Raw genomic sequence first — 21,463 nt, 5'->3', positions numbered from 1 at the left:
TGAACTTAGTGAGAACTTCAACAAAGAGATAGAAAACATAAAAATGGATATAGAAAAATAAAAAAGAACCAGTCAGAAATGAAGGCTACACTAACTAAAATGAAGAATACATTACAGGATACGTGATGCAGAAGATCAAATCAGAGATTTGGAAGATAAGGAAGCAGAAAATTAGAATGCAAAAAGAAAAAATAATCCAGAAAAATGAGGATAGTTTAAGGAGAGGCAACTTCAAGCATACTAACATTTGCATGCATCATGGGGGTACCAGAAGGAGGAGAGGAAGGAATTGAAAAGGTATTTGAAAAAATGACAAAAAATTTTTCTAGCTTGGTGAATAAATAGACACACAAGTCCAGGAAGCAGAGTGTCCCAAGCAAGATGAACCAAAAGAACCCCACACCAAGATACATCATAATTAAAATGCCAAATGTTAAAGACAGAGAAAACCTTAAAAGCAGCAGGAAAAAAGCAGTTAGTTTATCCACCAGAAAGCTCCCATAAGACTGTCAGCTGATTTCTCAACAGAAACTTTGCAGACCAGAAGGGATTGACCTAAAATATTCAAAGTCATAAAAAGCAAAGACCTACAAGCAACATTACACTACTCAGCAAGTTATCGTTAAGAAAGGAGAGTCCCAGCCAGTTTGGCTCAGTGGATAGAGCGCCGGCCTGCAGACTGAAGGTTCCAGGTTCGATTCCAGTCAAGGGCACATGCCTGGGTTGCGGGCTCAATCCCCAGTAGGGGCTGTGCAGGAGGCAGCCGATCAATGGTTCTCTCTCATCACTGATGTTTCTATATCTCTCTCCCTTCCTTTCTGATATCAATAAAAATATATTTAAAAAAAAAAAGAACTGAAGGAGAAATAAAAAGTTTTCCAGACAAGATAAAGCTAAAGTAGTTCATTACCACCAAATCAGTATTATGGCAATAAATATATATCTATCAGCAAATACTTTAAATTCAAATTGATCAAATGTTCCAATCAAAGAAGATATGGAGGCTGAGTGGATAACAAAACGAGATCCCTACATAGGCTGTCTATAAGATATTTATTTCAGATTAAAAGACACACACACACTGAAAGGAAATGGATGGAAAAAGATATTTCATAAAAATAAGAAAAAAAATCTGGGGTAGCAATATTTATATGAATAAAAATACTTAAAAACAAAGGCTATAACAAGAGACTACAAAGGACCCAGCAATTCCACTTCTAGATATTTATTGGAAGACATCCAAAACACTAAATCAAAAAGATATATACATCCATATATTCACTGTAGCATTATTTACAATAGCCACGATATGAAGCAACCTAAGTATCCATCGATAGATGAATGGATAAAGAAGTGGTGTATACGAACAATGGAATATGACTTAGTTATTTATAAAAAAGAATGAAATCTTGCCATCTGCAACAACATGGCTCAACATAGAGGGTATTGTGCTGAGTGAAGTAAGTCAGACAGAGAAAGACAAATGTCGTATAATTTCACTTAGATGGGGAATCTAAAAAAATAAACAAACAAACAAGTCGACCAGAAACAGACTCATAAATACAGAAAACATTTTGAAAGTTGTCAGATAAAGGGGTTTAGGGTTGTGGGTTGGGGGGAAAAGGTGAAGGAATTAAGAAGTACAAATTGGTAGTTACAGAATAGTCACGGGGATGTAATGTACGGCCTAAGAAATATAGTCAATAATATTGTAATAACTATGTACAGTGTCAGATGGATACTAGAATTATCAAGGTGATCACTTGTAAGGCATATAAACATCTAATCACTAGTTGTACACTTGAAGCTAATATAATATTGTACATCAACTGTAATTAAAAAATAAAAATTATATATATAAAAAAGAAGAAATAGCAGGATAGGTTACCTGTCATAAGGAGTATATCCATTTTGTTGTAGGAAATCATCTTTGATAAGTTTGGCTACCTCCAGAGTGATTTTATCTGTTTCTGCTAGAGAAGCCTAGAAGAGAAAAAATATATAATTTTAGAAATTTACTTCCATAATGTGGGACCATGGTTGTAATCAATGAGCAAGCAGAAATGATCTGATCACACACAATCATTACCATTTATAAATTCACTTCATAACTTTTTTATTGATGTTCTCTTTTATTGTGGTACAAAACATAATGCAAAATTTATCATCTTCACTATTTTTTAAGTGTTGTTCAGTAGTGTACAATATATTCACACTATTGTGAAACAGATTTTCAAACATTTTTTAAAATATATTTTTGTTGATTTCAGAGAGGAAGGAAGAGTGAGAGATAGAAACATCAATGATGAGAGAGAATCATTGATCGGCTGCCTCCTGCACGCCCCTAACTGGGGATCAAGCTCGAAACCTGGGCATGTGCCCTTGACTGGAATCAAACCCGGGACCCTTCAGTCCACTGAACCAAACTAGCTAGGGCAGATTTTCATAACTTCATTTTACAAATCTGAAACTCTATATCCATTAGAGTTTACATAACTCTATTTTCCTCCTACTCCCCCCGCCACCCCCTCAGTCTCTGGTAAACACCATTCTACTTTCTTTTTTCTACAAATTTCACTACTTTAGATACCTTATATAAGTGGAATCATAGAGTATTTGTATTTTTGTGACAAATCCTTGCGGATAAAAAAGGGGGTATGTACATGTTCAGTGATCGAAAGTAACCTCACAGGGTGATCTGATAATAGATTTCTTTCTTTCCTTTTTTTTATATAACCACACATCAGATCCTTGAACTTATTTTTTTATAGAGAGAAGGCCGAATTTATTTTTAAAAATGTATACAAGGACAATGAAAGTTGAAAGATAGTGAAACATTTTAAATGAGCTTAAAAATGCAGAAACAATTAAAAATTTACATTGGAAGTAATAAGGAACAGTCTTGATATTGGATAAAATTCAACCAGTGATATGTAGATAACTTTTTTTCAAAATCCAACAACTTTTATTGTTTAAAGTATTACATGTCTCCTTTTTTACCCTGATTAACCTCCCCTGAACTTTTTCTTTTTTTAAAAAAAATACATTTTTATAGATTTCAGAAAGAAAGGAAGAGAGAGAAAGAGAGAGAGAGAGATCAATGATTAGAGACAATCATTGATTGGCTGCTACCTACACGCCCCTACAGGGATGGAGCCTGCAACCTGGGCATGTGCCCTGACCAGAATCACACTGTGACCTCCTGGTTCATAGGTTGACGCTCAATCACCAAGCCACACTGGCCAGGCAAGATTCCTAACTAGGAAGGTCATGGTGGGTCAAATGCAATCTTTCTTAGTCATAGTGCTCCTGAAAAAATGTATTTTAATAGATCCTACTTCTACCCCCTCTAATTCGGTTGGTGACAGGTACAGTCTATTTCAAGAAATAAAAGTAAATCAAGCCTTGGCTGGGTAACTCAGATGCTTGGAGCGTCATCCCATATACCAAAAGGTCAGGGCACGGACCTAGGTTGCGGGTTCAGGTTGGGTTGCAACCAACTGATGTTTCTTCTTTCCCTCTCTCTCCTCCTCCTCCATATATAATCAATAAACATCTCCTCGGGTAAAGAATTAAAAAAAAAAGTTTTTTCTCACCTACAATAAAACCAGGACCATGTTAAGTGCTATAAGTGACTGAAAAGAATATAAAGGCTCTAACAATTTAGTTACTTCTCTTAACTGACCACTCTGAAGTGAAAGCCCCTCCCCTTGCATGTGGGCAAGCTCTCTAAACTGCTTTGACCAAATTAATGACAGAAATCATACTAGTTTTGGGGCTCTGGCTTAAGAGGCTGGTGGCTTCTACTTTCTTTCTCTTTTAATACTCACTTTGAGAGCCCTGAACATGCTACATAGAGACAGAAATGCCCAGCCAACCCTTAACTATTCCAGCCATCCCAACCCCAGCACAAGACATGTGAAGGAAGAAACTTTCAAAAAACTCCAGCCTGAGCCATCATATGACCACAACTGTATGTGGATCCCAAGCAAGAACACCCAACGGAGGCCATCAAACCCAAAACCATGAGTAATAAAACACTTTAAGTCACTAAGTGTGAGAGTGATTTGCTACTCATCAATAGAAAAATCAAAGCAATAATCACTATTTTACCTTTCACAACACAAGTAGGTCTCTCAAATATCTGCCAAAATAAAGAAATAATCTATAAATGCTATTAGTTTAAAAATATTTCGTAAGTACTCATTTTGCTAAGCAGAATCTGCATATCCAACGTTCTAGCTGTACTTACAACACTCCAGTGGGATTTTTAAAAAAATATATTTTATTGATTTTTTACAGAGAGGAAGGGAGAGGGATAGAGAGTTAGAAACGTCAATGAGAGAGAAACATCGATCGGCTGCCTCCTGCACACTCCTTACTGGGGATGTGCCCGCAACCAAGGTACATGCCCTTGACCGGAATCGAACCTGGGACCCTTCAGTCTGCAGGCCGACGCTCTATCCTCTGAGCCAAACCGGTCAGGGCTCCAGTGGGATTTTATAACTCACCTTTCCCACAAGCTGTACAATTTCTGCTAGATCTTCTTCTTCCTGCAGGATCTCCTTAGCTTTGGTCCTCAGAGGAACAAACTCTGTAAAGTGCTTGTCATAGTACTCATCCAAGGCACGCATATACTTGCTGTAGCTGATTAGCCAGTTGACAGAGGGGAAATGCTTACGTTGAGCTAGTTTCTTATCTAAGCCCCAGAACACCTGATTGAAAAACAAAACAAGCAAACTTTCAATCATTTTAAGAATAATTTGTCTTAAAAAATAAAAGTTTTAAAAAAACGTATTGAGGTATATTTTGTTTTAATATGTAATTGCATATATTTTGGGGGGCAAATAATGTATATTTTTAGTTTAAGTATAATTGAAATAGAATAAAACTTGCAATTAAAAAATATACTCCTTTCAATTCAGGATGCATAGTACATATAAATCAAAATTTATCTGAATTTCCTTAATAGTGTATCAAATCAAGTAGCAAAAAGAAAAATTTATTGTTTTGAAGATTATTATGGTGCAATATAAACAGATGAACCAGAAAATGCCCATTGAGATAGAATACACACTCCCTTTGATTAAAAAAATCTCTAAATGTTCTGGTTAAATTTAGTTCCCTATCATGAAGGGCCAATCCAGTAAGACCTAACAGTTATTTTTCTGAGGCCAAACATTCATGTGTATTTTATACATCCCTAACTTGCTCCCCCTTTCCCTACAATTTAAAACTCAATTTTTTAGCAAAAGTTAAGGTCTTTGAGAGTTGTAAATTTAGCCTCTGCCATTTCCTTTAATATAATATTGACAAAAACATAAGCAAATATTTTATTTTTCCCACATGAATAATACATATACTTATGAGTACATCAACTTTTTTCCCCCACCACAGCCCTATTTGTACACATCTTTCATTTAGGCTTCTTTTAATGGCTAAGTTGGCTAGCTATCCACTAACATTTAAGCCTTGTCATTGGGAAGCATCTGCCTAGGCAAAAACTACATTTTTCCAGCTTTGCTTTTGTCTGGTTTGGCTAGCAGAATGAATGGAGTACCTGGTCTGAGGCAAAGGTTCAGAAAATAGGTGTGCCTTCTCTCGGTTCCCTTTGTGCTGGCCAGATGCAGACAATTATCAGGCTAGGAGATAGTAGAGCCACAGGATGGAAGGAGCCCTGAATTACTACCAAGAGGGGAAAAAAACTGCCACTGAGTTTTTACCATTACACATTTTGGGGCTCATTTGTTTCCACATCTAAAGTTATTCTAACTCGCCCTGGTCAGTGTGGCTCATTTGGCTGGAGTGTCGCCATGTACACCAAAGGTGTCAGGTTTGATTCCCAGTCAGGGCAACCAATTAATGCTTATCTCTCACATCGATGTTTCTCTCTCCCTACCCCTCTCTAAAGTCAATTAAAAAATAAAGTTGCTTTAAAATACTTTAAAATTACTCTAACTTAAAGGTTAGTATTACTCTAACGCTAATAAAACTTTGCTACCTCGGATACATTTCCCACTTATAGATATTATTTATTATAAACCCCAGGTAAAGAGCTAAGAAGGAACAGACAGCATTGAGGCTTTCAGTGATAAGAATGTTCATAAAACACTAAAACAGACTTGACCATCACCTACTCTTTAGTGACTATATTAAATACTTCATGATGATTTGGGTAACATTAGAACACCCCATGGAGGTAGAGGGTGGTGCCAAGCTCGGAAGTTAACTATACTAGAAAAGATATACCTGAACAATACCAAGAGTAGCAGATGTAACTGGGTCAGAAAAATCACCACCAGGTGGAGAAACTCTAAATTTAAAAGAAAAAATATAGTCATTAGGGATGCTTATGAAAAATAACTTGTATATGAAAGTCAATTTTAATGTAAATGGCTTTTTAATATAAATAACTTTAGTAATGACCTTTGGAAAGAAAATTTTACATAAAAATCTTAAATAGAAACCAGAACAAATAAGAATCATTAAATACCTGCTAGTATGAGAAATGAGACAGATATTTATTACAAGCAGTTTCATTATTCTAATCACACAGATGAAGCAGGAAGGAAAGACAAGCTCTGAGAACAAAGTGTGCTTTAAATAGTGATCGTGAATCTGCACTTGGTTTTTATCATAATACTAGTGGCCCGGTGCACGATTCGTGCACATTGAAAGGAAATTAATTGGGAGAAAATTCATGTGGTGATTACGTTACTGAAAAAACTTACATGTTAAAATAGTATATAGAATATAGTATCATAAAATTAAAACACACGTGTGATTGATGCCAGTGAGAGCTTTATATGTATTGCACATGCGGGAGTCAACGTTTATTTTTAAATTGCCAGTGCGCATCATATGTACCAGACAGCCAGTTGGTTGGATGGTCAATGAATAAATTGCACTGTGGTTCACGTTGAATGTCAACAAAAACAACCAAATTCACAATCGACAATGACAGATCAAAACACGTGTGTGATTGGCGCCAGTGAGAGCTTTACATGTATCGCGCACATGCAAGTCAACATTTATTTTTAAATTGCCAGTGCGTGTCATATGTACCAGCCGGTTGTCGGTCGGACGGTCGGTCACTTAGCCTTTTATATATATAATCTTACCTTAACATGTCTATAATTTTCTAAGTTGTTCCTAGGATATTGTGACTTAAATGTAATAATCAGCCAAGTCACATCTGTGGAACCAGAACATAAAGAAATGACCTAGAGAGCTCGTTGGATGACTTTGATGTGCAACCTTGGTAAGAATCACTGCTCCCAGAGTGGCTAAGTATTTTCTCTTCAAAATAAATGACCCTATTAAAATAAATAAATAATAAATGACCCTTTTTCTCCTTTGAAAAGTAAATAGTTTAGGTACTTACGCTCCTACAATGCTGACACTCCCTTCTCTTTCAGGATTTCCAAGACATTTCACCCTGCCTGCTCGCTCATAGAAAGAGGCCAGACGGGCACCAAGATATGCAGGATATCCACTATCTGAAAAATGAAAAAACAATTTTAAAAGAGAGGTACTAGGGCAGTCCCCAAAAACCTATCAGTTTTTCTTACATAATAAGTGATACACAGACTTACCTGCAGGCATTTCAGCTAAGCGGCCAGAGATTTCTCTTAGGGCCTCAGCCCATCTAGAGGTGGAGTCAGCCATCATACTGACGTTGTAGCCCATGTCACGGAAATATTCTGACAATGTAATTCCTAAATTGGGAAGAATACTATACGTTATAATGCTATAATGTATAATCCTGACTTTTCACCCTTGAGAAAACTTTAAAGCAAGAAGTACATGAGCCAATCTGCTGTTTCACCAAAATCTATTCTTCTTCTTTTGGACACACAGATGAATTATATTTCCTATAACCTCCTTTGCATTTAAATATGGCCATGTAAACTGACTTGTAGCTAATCAAAGTAATGTGTTTCACTGCCAGGCAAGCCACATCTTCCTTCTGGCTTACTGAGAGGGAGCGAGCTCCCAGGAGCTCTGGAGGGCCTACGCTGAAATGAAAGAGTTCTTTTCAGTCTGGGTCCCAGCCCAGAATGACAGAGTAAAGAGTCCCCTAACCACCTTAAATAAATATCTATTATTATTGAGTAATTGTATTAAGGTGTATTTGTTGCCACAGCCTAGTCTACCTTAATATGATATACATTCTAACGGGTTGAAAAAGGCTTTTTCTCTCTTCTTTTCCCTATTAATATAATTAAGTTTGAAGTTAATTTCCAATATAGTTTTTGCCTATGTGTCACATATATACACACCAAAAAACCCTCAAACAATTAGCTTGTTTGGTTATTTTTCAAAAGTAGCATATATTATTAACATGAGTAATATCTTAATTATCCAGATCATTCTGCTATGCAGATCAAGTCCTGTCCTCTAAAATCATACATATAGTAAACCCCTTTGAAGAAGGTAATCTATAGGAAGAAGTGCTGGATTCTAGTTTCTATTCTGTCATTGACCTTAGCTAAGTAACTTCATTCCCAGTGTGGTTTCCTAATATGTTAAAATAATAAAGCTCTTGCCCTATCTACCTATATGCATGAGATTAAATGACACATATAAATGCCCTCTAAGAAGTACAAAGAACTATGCAACTCTAAGCTATTAGAAATTTATAGTTGTTGCTACATTATAAGACTCTCAAAATCTATGGCTCCAGTTCCTTTATTTTACTAGTAAAGAAACAGAGGCTTATAGTAGGTAAAACAAAATAGTTGTTGGAAAATTCAGCACTTAACTATTTTTCATAGTACTTATTTCAGAATAAAAAGTACTGATTTCTGAGGCTTCTAAAAAATGGTTCCATGAACAAAGTCTTTAAGAAATATTACTTATCATTATTAAGGGTTAAAAAACACAATAATTATTTCATGTTTCAATCTGATGATAGGACCAGATCCGCTTTTATACAAGCACGGCTATGTTTTTAAGTTTCCCTGATGACATTCCTAACAATTGTGTGTATATATTGGAAAGACTTGGTAGAAGAGACATATACACAAGTAAGCCTCAAAGAAGTTTCACAGACTTAAAGATTGGTGCCTACAAGAGGGGAAAAAACAAAACCCTCAGACAAAACTAAAATATGAACAAACTGGGAAAACATTTGCAACTCACGACAGATAAAAGACTAATTTCAAAGAGCTTTTACAAATCAGTAGGAAAAACAACTACTATCCAAAACTGAGTTCCTTGGACCCAATTATAGCAGTTTTCAAATGATTAATATACATAGGAAAGACGATATATAGCTCAGTTAAGAAAAACAGACTAAATAGGCATCTAATAAAGCAAGAATTGTAATATGTTAATTGATAATTCTAGGTGCTGGGTGTATGGGTGTTCATTGTAACATTCTTTCAACTTTTCTTTATGTTTATTAACTACTAGAGGCCTGGTGCACGAAATTCGTGCATGGGTAGGGTCCCTAGGCCTGGCTGGCGATTAGGGCCAATCTGTGGGGTGACTGGCGATCGGGGGGAGGGGAGTGGGGGCCCGCTGGCACCCACCTTGACCAGCCTGCCGCCACCAGCTTGCTGGCCTCGCTCCCCGCTGCTGGTCACCTCCCTCTGAGGGGCAACCGGCAGGGCAATCAGAGGGGCCCCCACTGGCACCCGCCTTAGCTGGCCTGAGGCCTGCATGCTGGGGGCAGCTCCTGCGTTGAGCATCTGCCCCCTGGTGGTCAGTGCACATCATAGCGACCGGTCATTCCACTGGTCATTCCGCTGTTAGGTCAATTTGAACATTAGGCTTTTATTATATGGGACTAGAGGCCCAGTGAACACAATTCATGCATGGAGGGGGGGTGTCCCTCAGTCCAGCCTCCAATATGGGACCCCTCGGGGGATGTCTGACTGCCGGTTTAGGCCCGATTCCACAGTCAGACATCCCTCTCACAATCCAGGAATGCTGGCTCCTAACCACTCGCCTGCCTGCCTGATATTCTTATTTCTCATATCCAGGAGTCAAAATATAATAACTCAAAGCTGATGATTCATGTTATAGAGACACAGGTTTATTCAGAGATAGATTGATGGTCAAAAGTGTAAGGAAAAAAACATAGTAATAGAAGATACATCATTTTATAGTCATTAAAAAGATTGGGGCAGCCAAAACCGGTTTGGCTCAGTGGATATTCTCAAGATATAAGTAAAATATTTTTTAAAAACTAGGGATATGGTTATATAAACAGAGGTATTTTAGAATGAAAGAAAAGTTCTTTGGAAAAGAAAGAGTTTGGAGTTAGCTCTAAACTGAAGAATAAATGTTAACTGCTTTTATTCCAATTCATATACTCACCAGTATAAATAGAGGCTTCCCTGGCAGCCACAGGCATGTTGGAGGTATTGGCTACCAAAGCTGTCCTCTTCATAATTGACTCTACCTTACCATCAACTTCCATTGTGAGCTAGAGGCAAACAATCTATTAGTGATCTTCTATTTTCTAAATAGAACATTTTAGTCTCTTTTTTACAAACTGTCTATATTTAACTTCTCTTCTAATCAGTGTTGCCAAAATAATATTCTCCATCACTCCAACTTCATCTCCCTGTCCCACTGTGCTGTAAAAATGACAGCCATTATTTCCATTTCCTAAGTGAAATCCATTATTTTATGGAAAAAGGAATATTATTACTACAGTTACCTAGAAAATCATATAAAGCCTATTGTCTATTTTATATTCTCCCAATAACTGAAAGCCACCAGACTTTCAAGTGTCTGGCTGAAACAAATTCCTTTCCTTAAATATATAAATTGAATCATGAGTCTAATTAGAAAATTCCTTAAAAGATCCTTGATAAATGAGAGTAATGCTCTAGATATAACACAAAGCTTTATTAATTGCCAGTGAAAGTTGATTAGTAGTATTTTCTCTAAAATATTATTTGAAACTCTATAGATACAGACCTCTGGGAAGTCGCGGAGGACTTCAGACATCTCATTTCCTCTTTCACCACATCCTACATAGATGATTACATCACTGTTGGAATACTTGGACAGAGACTGCGAAATCACTGTCTTTCCACAGCCAAAAGCCCCCGGGATTGCAGTAGTTCCTCCCTGCACACATCTAAACAAAGAAAACAAAGTATAAATTACTTCACTTGCTAATAAATGCCAGTAAATAAAATAGGTGTAAGTTAAAGAACTTTGAAATATTTTCATGTGTATCTATATGTATACACTTACAAAGAGCAATTATATAGGTACTAGAGGCATGAAATTCGTGCACAGGGGGAGGTGGGGGGGTATCCCTCAGTCCGGCCTGCACCCTCTCCAATCCAGGACCCCTGGCTCCTAACCTCTCGCCTGCCTGCCTGCCTGCCTGCCTGCCTGATCGCCCCTAACCACTCTGCTGACCAGCCCAATGCCCCTAACTACTCCCCTGCCGACCTGATTGCCCCAACCACCTCTGCCTGCCTGCCTGATTGCCCCTAACTGCTCCCCTGCTGACCTGATCGCCCCTAACCATCTCTGCCTGCCTGCCTGATCGCCCCTAACTGCTCTCCTGCTGGCCTGATCTCGCCCCTAACTGCTTGCTTCTCCACTGGACTGATCTTGCCCCTAACTGCTTGCTCCCCACCAGCGGCCTGATCTCACCCCTAACTGCTTGCTCCCCTGCACTGGCCTGATCTCGCCCCTAACTGCTTGCTCGCCTACACCAGCCTGATCTCGCCCCTAACTGTTTACTCCCTCATGCCAGCCTGATCTTGCCCCTAACCACTTGCTCCCCTGCCGGCCTGATCGTCCCTAACCGCCTCTGCCTCAGCCCCCGCCTCCGTGGCTTTGTCTGGAAGGACATCGGACGTCCGGAAGACATCCAGTCGATCCGGTCTAATTAGCATATTACCCTTTTATTAGTATAGATAATTGCTCTCCTAGTTAGTACCTATAATAGTATTGTTTGTTAATCACTGATCATCTCTATCAGCTTGAATAGCTGAAAAGTGAAAGTAGATTCCACAAGGTACCTTAGGAAAAGGGATACACACAAAAAAGGATAAATAAAATAGTATTAATGATATTCTGAATGCTCATTGAAATTAGTTCATGAAAGGACAACCTATGAATTAGAGCTACAATAAAAATATAAAAGACTTTTGAAAATTGTCTCTTGAGGTAAAAAGGAAGACCTTAAATTCACGACTTGCTGTGAATGAACAAAAACTTTCGATAAGGTATTCAGTCAACCCCTTTTATCCATTCAATAACTATTTACAAAGTACTTCCAGGACATTAAAAAATGTGCGTGGAGATGCTAGAAAGACAACAGAAAGTAAGATAGCAATGTTTGCCTTGGCCAGGTGGCTCAGTTGGATTTGAATTCCAAAGGTTGTGGGTTCGATTTCCGGTCAGGGCACATATCTAGGTTGCCAGTTCCATCCACGGTCAGGGCACGTTTCTCTCTCACACTGATGTTTCTCTTTCTTTCCCTCTCTTTCTCCCTCCCATTTTTCTCTCTCCTCCCCCTTCCCTCAAAAAATCAATAAAAAACATATCCTCGAGTGAGGATTAAAAAAAAAAAGATAGCCATGTTTCTGTATTCAGAGCACTCACATAACAGTGGGGTAAACTGCAGTCAGTTGATGATTGCAGTACTACTTAGCAGCCACTTCCACACTTTCCCTAAAATGTGGCAGTGGACAGTGAAATAATCTTAAGGGCAGAGGAAAGTGAATGTTGTGAGGGTGTGTGTGTGTGTGTGTGTGTGTGTGGTGGGAAGGTCTGGGCAGGAGAAATGAGATGTGACAATAAGGGAAATTTCTTTATAATATTGTGTTTTATCATGAAAATTCACTAAAACACTGCATCCTTAATAATAATTGACTTTTTTCAATATAAAACATGCATTAAAATCTTTTCTCCTCCAAATCTTTCAGTGACTGATAAATTCAGAAGGCATGCCCATTCATCCTATGGCTTTACATACCTCTTTCAAATCACTATTAACCTAGGGAGGGGAGGCAGGGCTGGGTGTGCCCCAGTTTGGAAGTTTAGCAATGCAACCCAATGTGAAAGTGCTATCATAGAAAACAACCAAGGTGTTGTGGGAATACATAGGAACTGGTGCACAGTCTAACACTGGATTGGAGTGGGGTTAGGAAAGTCTCCCTGAAAGTAGATAAGACTAGAAAGGAAAGAGAAATTAGTCAGATAAAGGGAAGTAACATTTTCAGCAGAGGGAACAGCATGGCCAAGATCCAAGAGGGAGCACTGCTTGAGAAATTAACAGTCCTCAGTATGCCTAGAAGATGGTACAAAAGGAAGTAGCTAGGCAATTAAGTGCCTGAAACAATATTGAAAGGTAAGCAATGCCCAGATCATGGGTAGCTTTGTAAAGTGTTAAGGAGTGTGTATTTGTATTTGTTTTAAAAGCAATGAAGAGCACTGAAGGTTTTCAAGAAAGCAGTGAGGAACAGACATGTGTTTTAAATAGATCACTATCTAATAAGGACAACCACTTAGAAAGAAGGCAAGACTGGAGATAGCAAGTCTGATTAAATGTGATTATTGCAGGAATTAGGGTAAGAACCTTAATTAGGGTCATGAAGCAGGGAGGAAAGATACAGACAAAAAATATTTAGGGAAAAGAATAAAAGCACTTGTTCAATAATGAGATGTGGAAGGGTAAAAACGATCCTTGAGAGAAGTAACAGATTTTAGATTAGGCATTCACTGGGAGGATGGATGGATGATGACATTTGCTGAGAAAGGCAGCAAAGAAAAATGAGCAAGTTGTAAGGAAGGAAGTGGTGATTAAGATAATTGCTTTAGTTTTGAACATACTGACTTTGAGGCACCTGTAGGACATTGAAAAGGAGAGGTATAATCAGAAGTGTTTTATATATGAGTCTGGAATGCAGAAGAAATTTGGGATGAAGAAACAGATGTTGGAGACTATACCTGGTATATTCTAAATATGAATATTTAAGTGATGAGAGTGGATGAAGTTATCCTCAGAGGGTAAGATATATAATGATGAGAAAAAAGGCCCTAAAAGAGGGAAAACACTAAGAAATAGCAAAATTAAGAAGAATAAACCTGCAATGAAGAATTAGAACTTGTGGACAAAAGCTAACAGGAAGAACAAAGAAAGAAGATGTTTCAAAGAGGAAGGAGTAGAACGAAATAAAACGTATTTATTGAATTATTAAGTATGGGAGTGACTGACTATGTTAGTGAGAGTAGTTTCAGTTGAGTGGTGGATCCAAGGGCAGAGTAGTATGGCAAATTAGAGAGGGAAAGGTGGAAAGAACTATTCATTCTTTCCAGAGATGTGGCTGTGAAAATGAGGAGAACAGTGGAAGGTAGAAAGGGGAAAGTAAAGAATTTCTCTAGATAAAATGTATTATAGGATTAGCACATAAAATATTTATTTATAAAGAATATTTTCCTCTCAAAAAATAAACACTATGTGCTTTTTTTTAAAATATATTTCTTTATTGATTTCAGAGAGTAAGGGTAGAGAGAGAGATAGAAACATCAATGATGAGAGAGAATCATTGATTGGCTGCCTCCTGCACGCCCCCCACTGGGGATCAAGCCTGCAACCCAGGCATGTGCCCTTGGCCGGAATCGACCTGGGACCCTTCAATCCGCAGGCTGACGCTCTATCCACTGAGCCAAGCCGGCCAGGGCAACACTATGTGCTCTTATTACCTTTACCTAATAAGTATCTGGATATAACATACAGCACAGGCAATATGTCAATACTATAGTAACTTTGCATGATGGCAGATAGTTATTAGGCTTACTATGGTGATAATAACTCGGGGAAAACTGGGACACAACTCAAACTTACGGAAAAAGGGCATCAAGGATTCTCTGGCCAGTCAACAAAGGATGATTGGCAGGCAACTTCTCAGTGACAGGCCGAACTTGACGTACAGGCCATACCTGTACCATGCTGAACTTATCCTTTACACCTTCAAATTCCAGCTCCAAGACAACATCCTATAAAAATACATCAGGATTTGAAGCACAAATTTATAAACATCTATTCCTCTAAATCAGTGGTTCTCAACCTTCTGGCCCTTTAAATACAGTTCCTCATGTTGTGACCCAACCATAAAATTATTTTCGTGGCTACTTCATAACTGTAATGTTGCTACTGTTATGAATCGTAATGTAAATATCTGATATGCAGGATGGTCTTAGGCGACCCCTGGGAAAGGGTCGTTTGACCACCAAAGGGGTCACGACCCACAGATTGAGAACCACTGCTCTAAATCAAAGTAACCTCAGATTCTTCTTGGTGGTAGGAAGGTGTTTTGTAGGGAAGTGGGGAAGTAGATTTATACTTTTTATTGTAAATCTTTATATTCCGTTCTATTACTGTTTGGCCCTTATTACTGTTTTTGTGATTAAAAACAGCTTAGGGGTTTTTGAGAAAGAGATATCTCAAGTAATAGAGGAACAGTTAATTAAGTTATGAGGATATACATAGGGAGAAATCTGGAAGGATACAGGAGATACTCCTGGGACTGGGGGAGAGGAAAAATGAATGTTTTCATAAATTTCTATTTGTTGTTTTATTTACTTTATTATAATGCTCCTATAACTGCTTTAATGAAAAATACATCAATTAAATAACCCTAAAATATTTAATAAGGTTAAATATTTAAAAATATTTGCAAAAGCCAAAAAATAATTAGTAATACTCTAACATTTATGAACACTGACATGATTTCAACTATTCACAAACAATTCCAAAGTCCAAAGACCTATAAAATCTGTAATTCTGTTGATATATGAACCACTTTAGGGTGGTTCTTCCACATAAAAGTGAATGAGTCTCTAAGCTAGTGAGTTAAGGCTAGCTGATTGCCCAGAACTCCAATCTTAACTCTTGCTCTCTACATATTATACAACACAGACTTATTTTTGTGAAATAACTGGAAAATTATATTTTATCACATTTTATTAGGAAAAAATGATATGTTACACTTGTCTTCGCAATACTTATCTTCATACCCACAAAGATGATTAGGGATTTGATATGATATGACTATCAATAACATTAAAGGACTAAGTTTTAAATGGCTCACCCAAGAATTCATGTAATCCATTATGCAACTAATTATGTGAATACAGATTGACAATTAAAATCAAAGTCTCTTACAGGTCTAAAGAATCAGGGCTTTAAGTAATGTAGCATAAATTAACGAAGAAGGAAAATGTTATACTAGACTAGAGGCCCGGTGCACAGTGTTGTGCCCTCTAGCAATCCGGGACCCCTCAGGTAGGGTCCCTAGGCCTGGCTGGCGATCAGGGCCTATCAGGGCTTGCCTTCTCCTGGCTGCTGGCAGCTGACCCCACCCCTGCCACCACTTGCCATCTGTGAGGCGCTGACCTCCCTCCCCCACCACCTGTCACCTCCCTCTGCAGGTGACAGGCATGGGGTGCGATCAGTTGGCTGGCCTGGGCCTCCCTCTGTGGGGCGATTGCTGGCCAGCCCTGCACACCAGCCACAGCGTCGCTGGCCGGTGGGGCCTGGACCTCCCTCTGTGGGGCTCCGTCATTGATCACTGTGCAGAGGGAAGCCCCGCCCACCCGGCCTGGGCTCCACAATCGATTGCTGCACAAAGGGAGGCCCTGCCCACCTGCCACAGCGCCGCCAGCTGGGTAGCCTGGGCCCCCCGACCAATCACATCACACCAGCCTTGGCTGGCCTGGCGCCAGTGCGTGTCATAGCGTGGTTGTCCGGAAGGTCGTCCGGATGGTCGTTTTGCTCTTTGGTCGTTCAGTCAATGTGCATGTTATGCTTTTATTATTATAGATCAGTGATAGCGAACCTTTTGAGCTTGGCGTGTCAGCATTTTGAAAAATCCTAACTTAACTCTGGTGCCGTGTCACATATAGAAATTGTTTGATATTTGCAACCATAGTAAAACAAAGATGTATATTTTTGATATTTATTTTATATATTTAAATGCCATTTAACAAAGAAAAATCAACCAAAAAAATGAGTTCGCGTGTCACCTCTGACACGCATGTCATAGGTTCGCCATCACTGTTATAGATAGTTCTCTCTCAAAAAAGAAACACTATGGCCTGGCTGGCATGGTTCAGTGGTTGAGCGTCAACTATGTAACCAGGAGGTCATGATTCGGATCCCAGTCAGTGCATATACCTGGGTTGTGGTCTTGATCCCCAGTGCGGGGCAGGCAGGAGGCAGCCAATCAATGATTCTCTCTCATCATTGATGTTTCTTTCTCTCTCCCCCTCTCCCTAAAATCAATAAAAATATTAAGAAAAAAAAGAAAAAGAAACACTATGTTCTCTTATTCCCTTTACCTAATAAGCACCTGGATATAACATACAGCACAGGGAATATGTCAAGAATATAGTAACTTTGCTTGATGACAGATAATTACTAGGCTTACTATGGTGATCATATCGTAGGGTATATAAATGTCAAATGACTATGTTGTTTACCTGAACGTAATATAATATTGTATGGCAACTAGACTTTAACAAAAAAATTTTTTAGAAACTTGTTTTTGTATTCCCAAGCCCAAGTTGAAAAAAAAAGTTGAATAAAAAAATAATGATGGGAATTACTTAAAACCTACACATTAAATAACTCTATAACTATTTAGAGCACTAAAACTGGGCAACTAGCATATATAAGTAGGACTACTCTGTGAGATAAAGTTTATGTGATACTTACAGAGGTATCGTAATTTCCAGGTGGAGCAATGTAAGTTACAGTTCCTCTGCTTCGTGGAGGTAACATGATTTTGTGTTTGATGAGAGAATTTTCATTGACAATTCCATAAATATCTCCACCAGTGATGTGACTACCAACCTAGAGAACAAATGCATTTGTTGTTTAATGTTCAAATAAACATCAAGTAGACCGACCCTTGATATTCTTTAAATCATTTGCCTCGCTTATCAGTAAAACATATTAGTTCTATAATCCTAGTAGATTTAAAGAAAAATTTATACTATGCTTCTGTGGTCTATTTTTATTTGAATTAAGAGTACAAAATAATTCACTAAATATTCATTTCACAATCTGAAACCAACTTTAGAAATCTTGATTATAAAGACATACCCGTAGGTTTTTGCAAGGTGTAAAATCCCATTTGATATCTCTGCTAAGAGCAGACACATTTACTCCTCGAGGAATGTAGATACTTTGGGTCTGATTGCTGATGTCCGACAAAGGTCTTTGAATACCATCAAAAATGGCTCCCATAATGCCAGGACCAAGTTCTACAGAGAGGGGTTTACCAGTGCGGAGTACAGGATCTCCAACAGACACACCAGCTAGAAACAGTAGTTGAGGAAAACTCACTAAGAAAGTTTAGAGATACTATAAAAAGGAAATACCAGTTTAATGGGAAATGATACTTAAGGAGCTAAAACAGAGATGGTCAACCTTTCTCAGTTTACAACATTCTTAGTGTTTTAGTAACATTTTCACAGTGACAAAACTTCTATCTAATAATTACATTTATTAAATAGCCATATCCAAACAACTATATGTATACACACACACACACACACACACACACACACACACACACATCTCCAAATAACCAAGTGGCACTTGGAAATATACATAAATAGAAAAAATATTATTTTAATTTCATTCTTAAATAAACTCAATTCTTAAAAATGGGATATATGTGCCTGTCAGGCATTTTACAATTTTCAAACCTTGGAATCAGACTGAATACCTGATCCATATTCAGCTGCACATAGTACTTGCTTTTTAGTTTAGCAATCACCAAAAACTCAGCTTCGTGAATATATGACATCATCAACAAGAATATAGTGCAGCCAAGTAACGAAACTGTTTATTATCTCAAGCTACTAGGTCACATGGTGTCTGACAAGATGTCTAATATTCTTGTTAACTTCAAAAATTTAAAACATCCTGGGAGTTGAAGTTGCCCAGAGTGCCTTGGTGCAGTTTGAGAAACCACAGAACTTAAAAACAGAAACAAAAGTTTCTCTTTAGTACATTATTTCAACTATAAAACTTAAGAACATCAGTCCCCTAAAAAGGATATTAGTTCCTAACAAAAAATTAAAATCTTAAGAATTAAGTGGTTTTAAAAAGGAAAAGAATAAAGCCTGAAAATAAGCACATTGAGTCCTGCTTGCTCTCATGTACTTGTTCATAGGCGTAAAAGCAGTACAACTTTTATTGACACCAATTTAGCAATATCAAAACTAAAATGCATAAATTTTGACCCAAAAATCTAACTTCTGTGAATTCATGCTATAGTTACATTGTATGTAATAAATGACTAGAAACAACTAAAATTTCTATCATTAAGATATTGATTAATATACCATATGAATTATATTCATATTCATATGGTGAATGCTATTTAGCTGTAAAAAAGGAATAGAAGCTTATATGAATTGCTCTAGAAAGATCTCCAAGATATAGTTTCATTTCTAATAATTGGTTATGAACATTTTTAAACCTATTACAAAGCTGAATTTTACAGTGAACTCCATCTGCTATTTCTACCGGCTAGATTCTACCATTAACACTTTACTTTATTTATCACATATCTATCTATCTTACACAATACATTTCTTTTTAAGTGAATATAATATGCTATCTTTTAGTAAAAAAAAAAGGAAGAAAAGTACATACTGATATTGGTTCATAAATGCAATTAAACTAGAAGGCTCTATAATAAGAAGAACTAATTAAAATGGCTGCATGCATGCGTGTGTGTTCTGAAAACTGGCCAGATACAGGATGACAAAAGTGGGGAGAATTGTCACCATATACATGTTCATTTGTTTATTTTAAATCTGCAAACCATGTAAAAGATTAAATAAAAGTTAACAGTAACAACAGAAAAAATTCTTTTGACTAGTCATGATTTCATAACCACAAAGATTTCTCATTTTATTTCAAATTTGCAGATGACTTTTTTTTAATTAGCACAGTACTCACACACACAGAAAAGATACTGGCAAGCATGTATTTTAGTATGACAAAAAAAAAAGTTGTTTCAAATAAATCTTAAATAGCTAAAGAATTAATGCTGATCCTGAGGACCAATCTAAGTAAAATACACAAATAAAGTGTCCCCCCACCCCCCCGCCAAAAAATAAAAATAAAAAAACTGGTTTCTCTTCACAAGGCTTAACTCTTTCTCTCTTTATTTTTTATAGAAAATTGAAAATAAATTCTATATTTAAAAGCCAAAATTATGGTAGCTAAACTAGCCAAATAGTAAATATTCCCCAGTACTAAAGCTGTAATTTAACACATCACCCAGCACTATTTATTAGAATAAAGATAGAATGGTGACCAGTTTACTATTATAAACAGAAATGATTGGAGACTTTTAATCATACAAATTGATGATGGCATTCTGTTTATGGTTTCTTCTACAATATGTCTCCCTCTAATTGATTCCCTCTAAAGTTTGTGAACTACTGAAATATTAAGAGTAATGAAAATTCAGAAGGTGATACTAATTTATTAAGAAGAGCACTAATTCCTAGTACCTTTCTTCAATATACTCCTGTATAAATCAGATTTCTAATACCAACATTTCATGCTTCTGATACCACTGGTTGTTCTGCTTCTACCTTTGCCATAAATCCTTAAAATACGACTTGTAGAATGTGGCAAAAAATTTAACCAAAAAGGCCCAACCAGCGTGGCTCAGTGGTTGAGTGTTGACCCATGAACCAGGAGGTCAGGGCATATGCAAGGGTTGCAGGCTTGATCCCCAGCGTGGGACGTGCAGGAGGCAGCCAATCAATGATTCTCTCTCACCATTGATGTTTCTATCTCTCTCTCCCTCTCCTTTCCTTTCTGAAATCAATAAAAATACATTTTTTTAAAAAAGAAATTGAATCAAAAAGGATACAAGTTTCTTCATACACCTGGATAGTAGCCATGTCACCTTCCAATCGGATAATCTCTCCAACCAACTCGCTGTGGCCCACTCTCACCAGCTCATACATGGCTGCACCTGACATTTCACAGGCTGTAACCACTGAAAAGAAAATATGCATATTTTGATGACTTAAGACTCTGAATAGTTATAGGTAATTAAAATATCCAGCAAATCCAATAAAACAGCTCTCTCATATATTCATAAGGAAAATAAAACATCCACTATGGAACATACATATAGTTTCACAGAAAGATTATCATTTTTAGCATATGATATAGCAGGAAACAAAATAAATTTGTTAGGCTAAAGATTATACATTTACAGAATATACTCATAATAATCCATAATAACCCATAATGTAAATAAGGGTTTTGATCAACCCAGGTTGCTATAATACATGAAAGAGTGGGTTTGGGAAAATGAAAATAAAAACTGCAAAAATGGAACAGAAACTTTAGCTAGTAGTGTGGTAGAATGCCATACAATTATCAGTTTGCTGTGTTGTCACCATTCCTTTGAAAGATAATATTGGAAACATCATC

The 21,463-nt window shown here is 37.4% G+C and overlaps 1 protein-coding gene across 4 annotated transcripts in view; it reads right to left on the bottom strand.

The window, feature by feature from the left end:
- The window catches only part of ATP6V1A (ATPase H+ transporting V1 subunit A), a 47,494-nt gene that overhangs the window by 7,074 nt on the left and 18,957 nt on the right, over window positions 1-21,463 (bottom strand). For all 4 annotated transcript variants that reach the window (XM_006094458.3, XM_023758684.1, XM_023758683.1 and 1 more), the window contains 11 exons: window positions 20,892-21,020; window positions 18,092-18,306; window positions 17,702-17,839; window positions 14,831-14,982; window positions 10,936-11,098; window positions 10,327-10,435; window positions 7,596-7,718; window positions 7,385-7,499; window positions 6,250-6,313; window positions 4,512-4,715; window positions 1,889-1,983 (listed from right to left, as the gene is read on the bottom strand). In XM_006094458.3, the coding sequence (XP_006094520.1) occupies window positions 1,889-1,983; window positions 4,512-4,715; window positions 6,250-6,313; window positions 7,385-7,499; window positions 7,596-7,718; window positions 10,327-10,435; window positions 10,936-11,098; window positions 14,831-14,982; window positions 17,702-17,839; window positions 18,092-18,306; window positions 20,892-21,020 (1,507 nt within the window). The remainder of the gene's footprint in view (window positions 1-1,888; window positions 1,984-4,511; window positions 4,716-6,249; window positions 6,314-7,384; window positions 7,500-7,595; window positions 7,719-10,326; window positions 10,436-10,935; window positions 11,099-14,830; window positions 14,983-17,701; window positions 17,840-18,091; window positions 18,307-20,891; window positions 21,021-21,463) is intronic.

Source organism: Myotis lucifugus, unplaced genomic scaffold, assembly GCF_000147115.1.
Source record: "Myotis lucifugus unplaced genomic scaffold, Myoluc2.0 scaffold_137, whole genome shotgun sequence".
In the NCBI taxonomy this organism is placed as follows: domain Eukaryota; kingdom Metazoa; phylum Chordata; class Mammalia; order Chiroptera; family Vespertilionidae; genus Myotis; species Myotis lucifugus.
The sequence above is the reverse complement of the archived record's forward strand: the minus strand, read 5'-3'. Positions and strand labels throughout refer to the sequence as shown.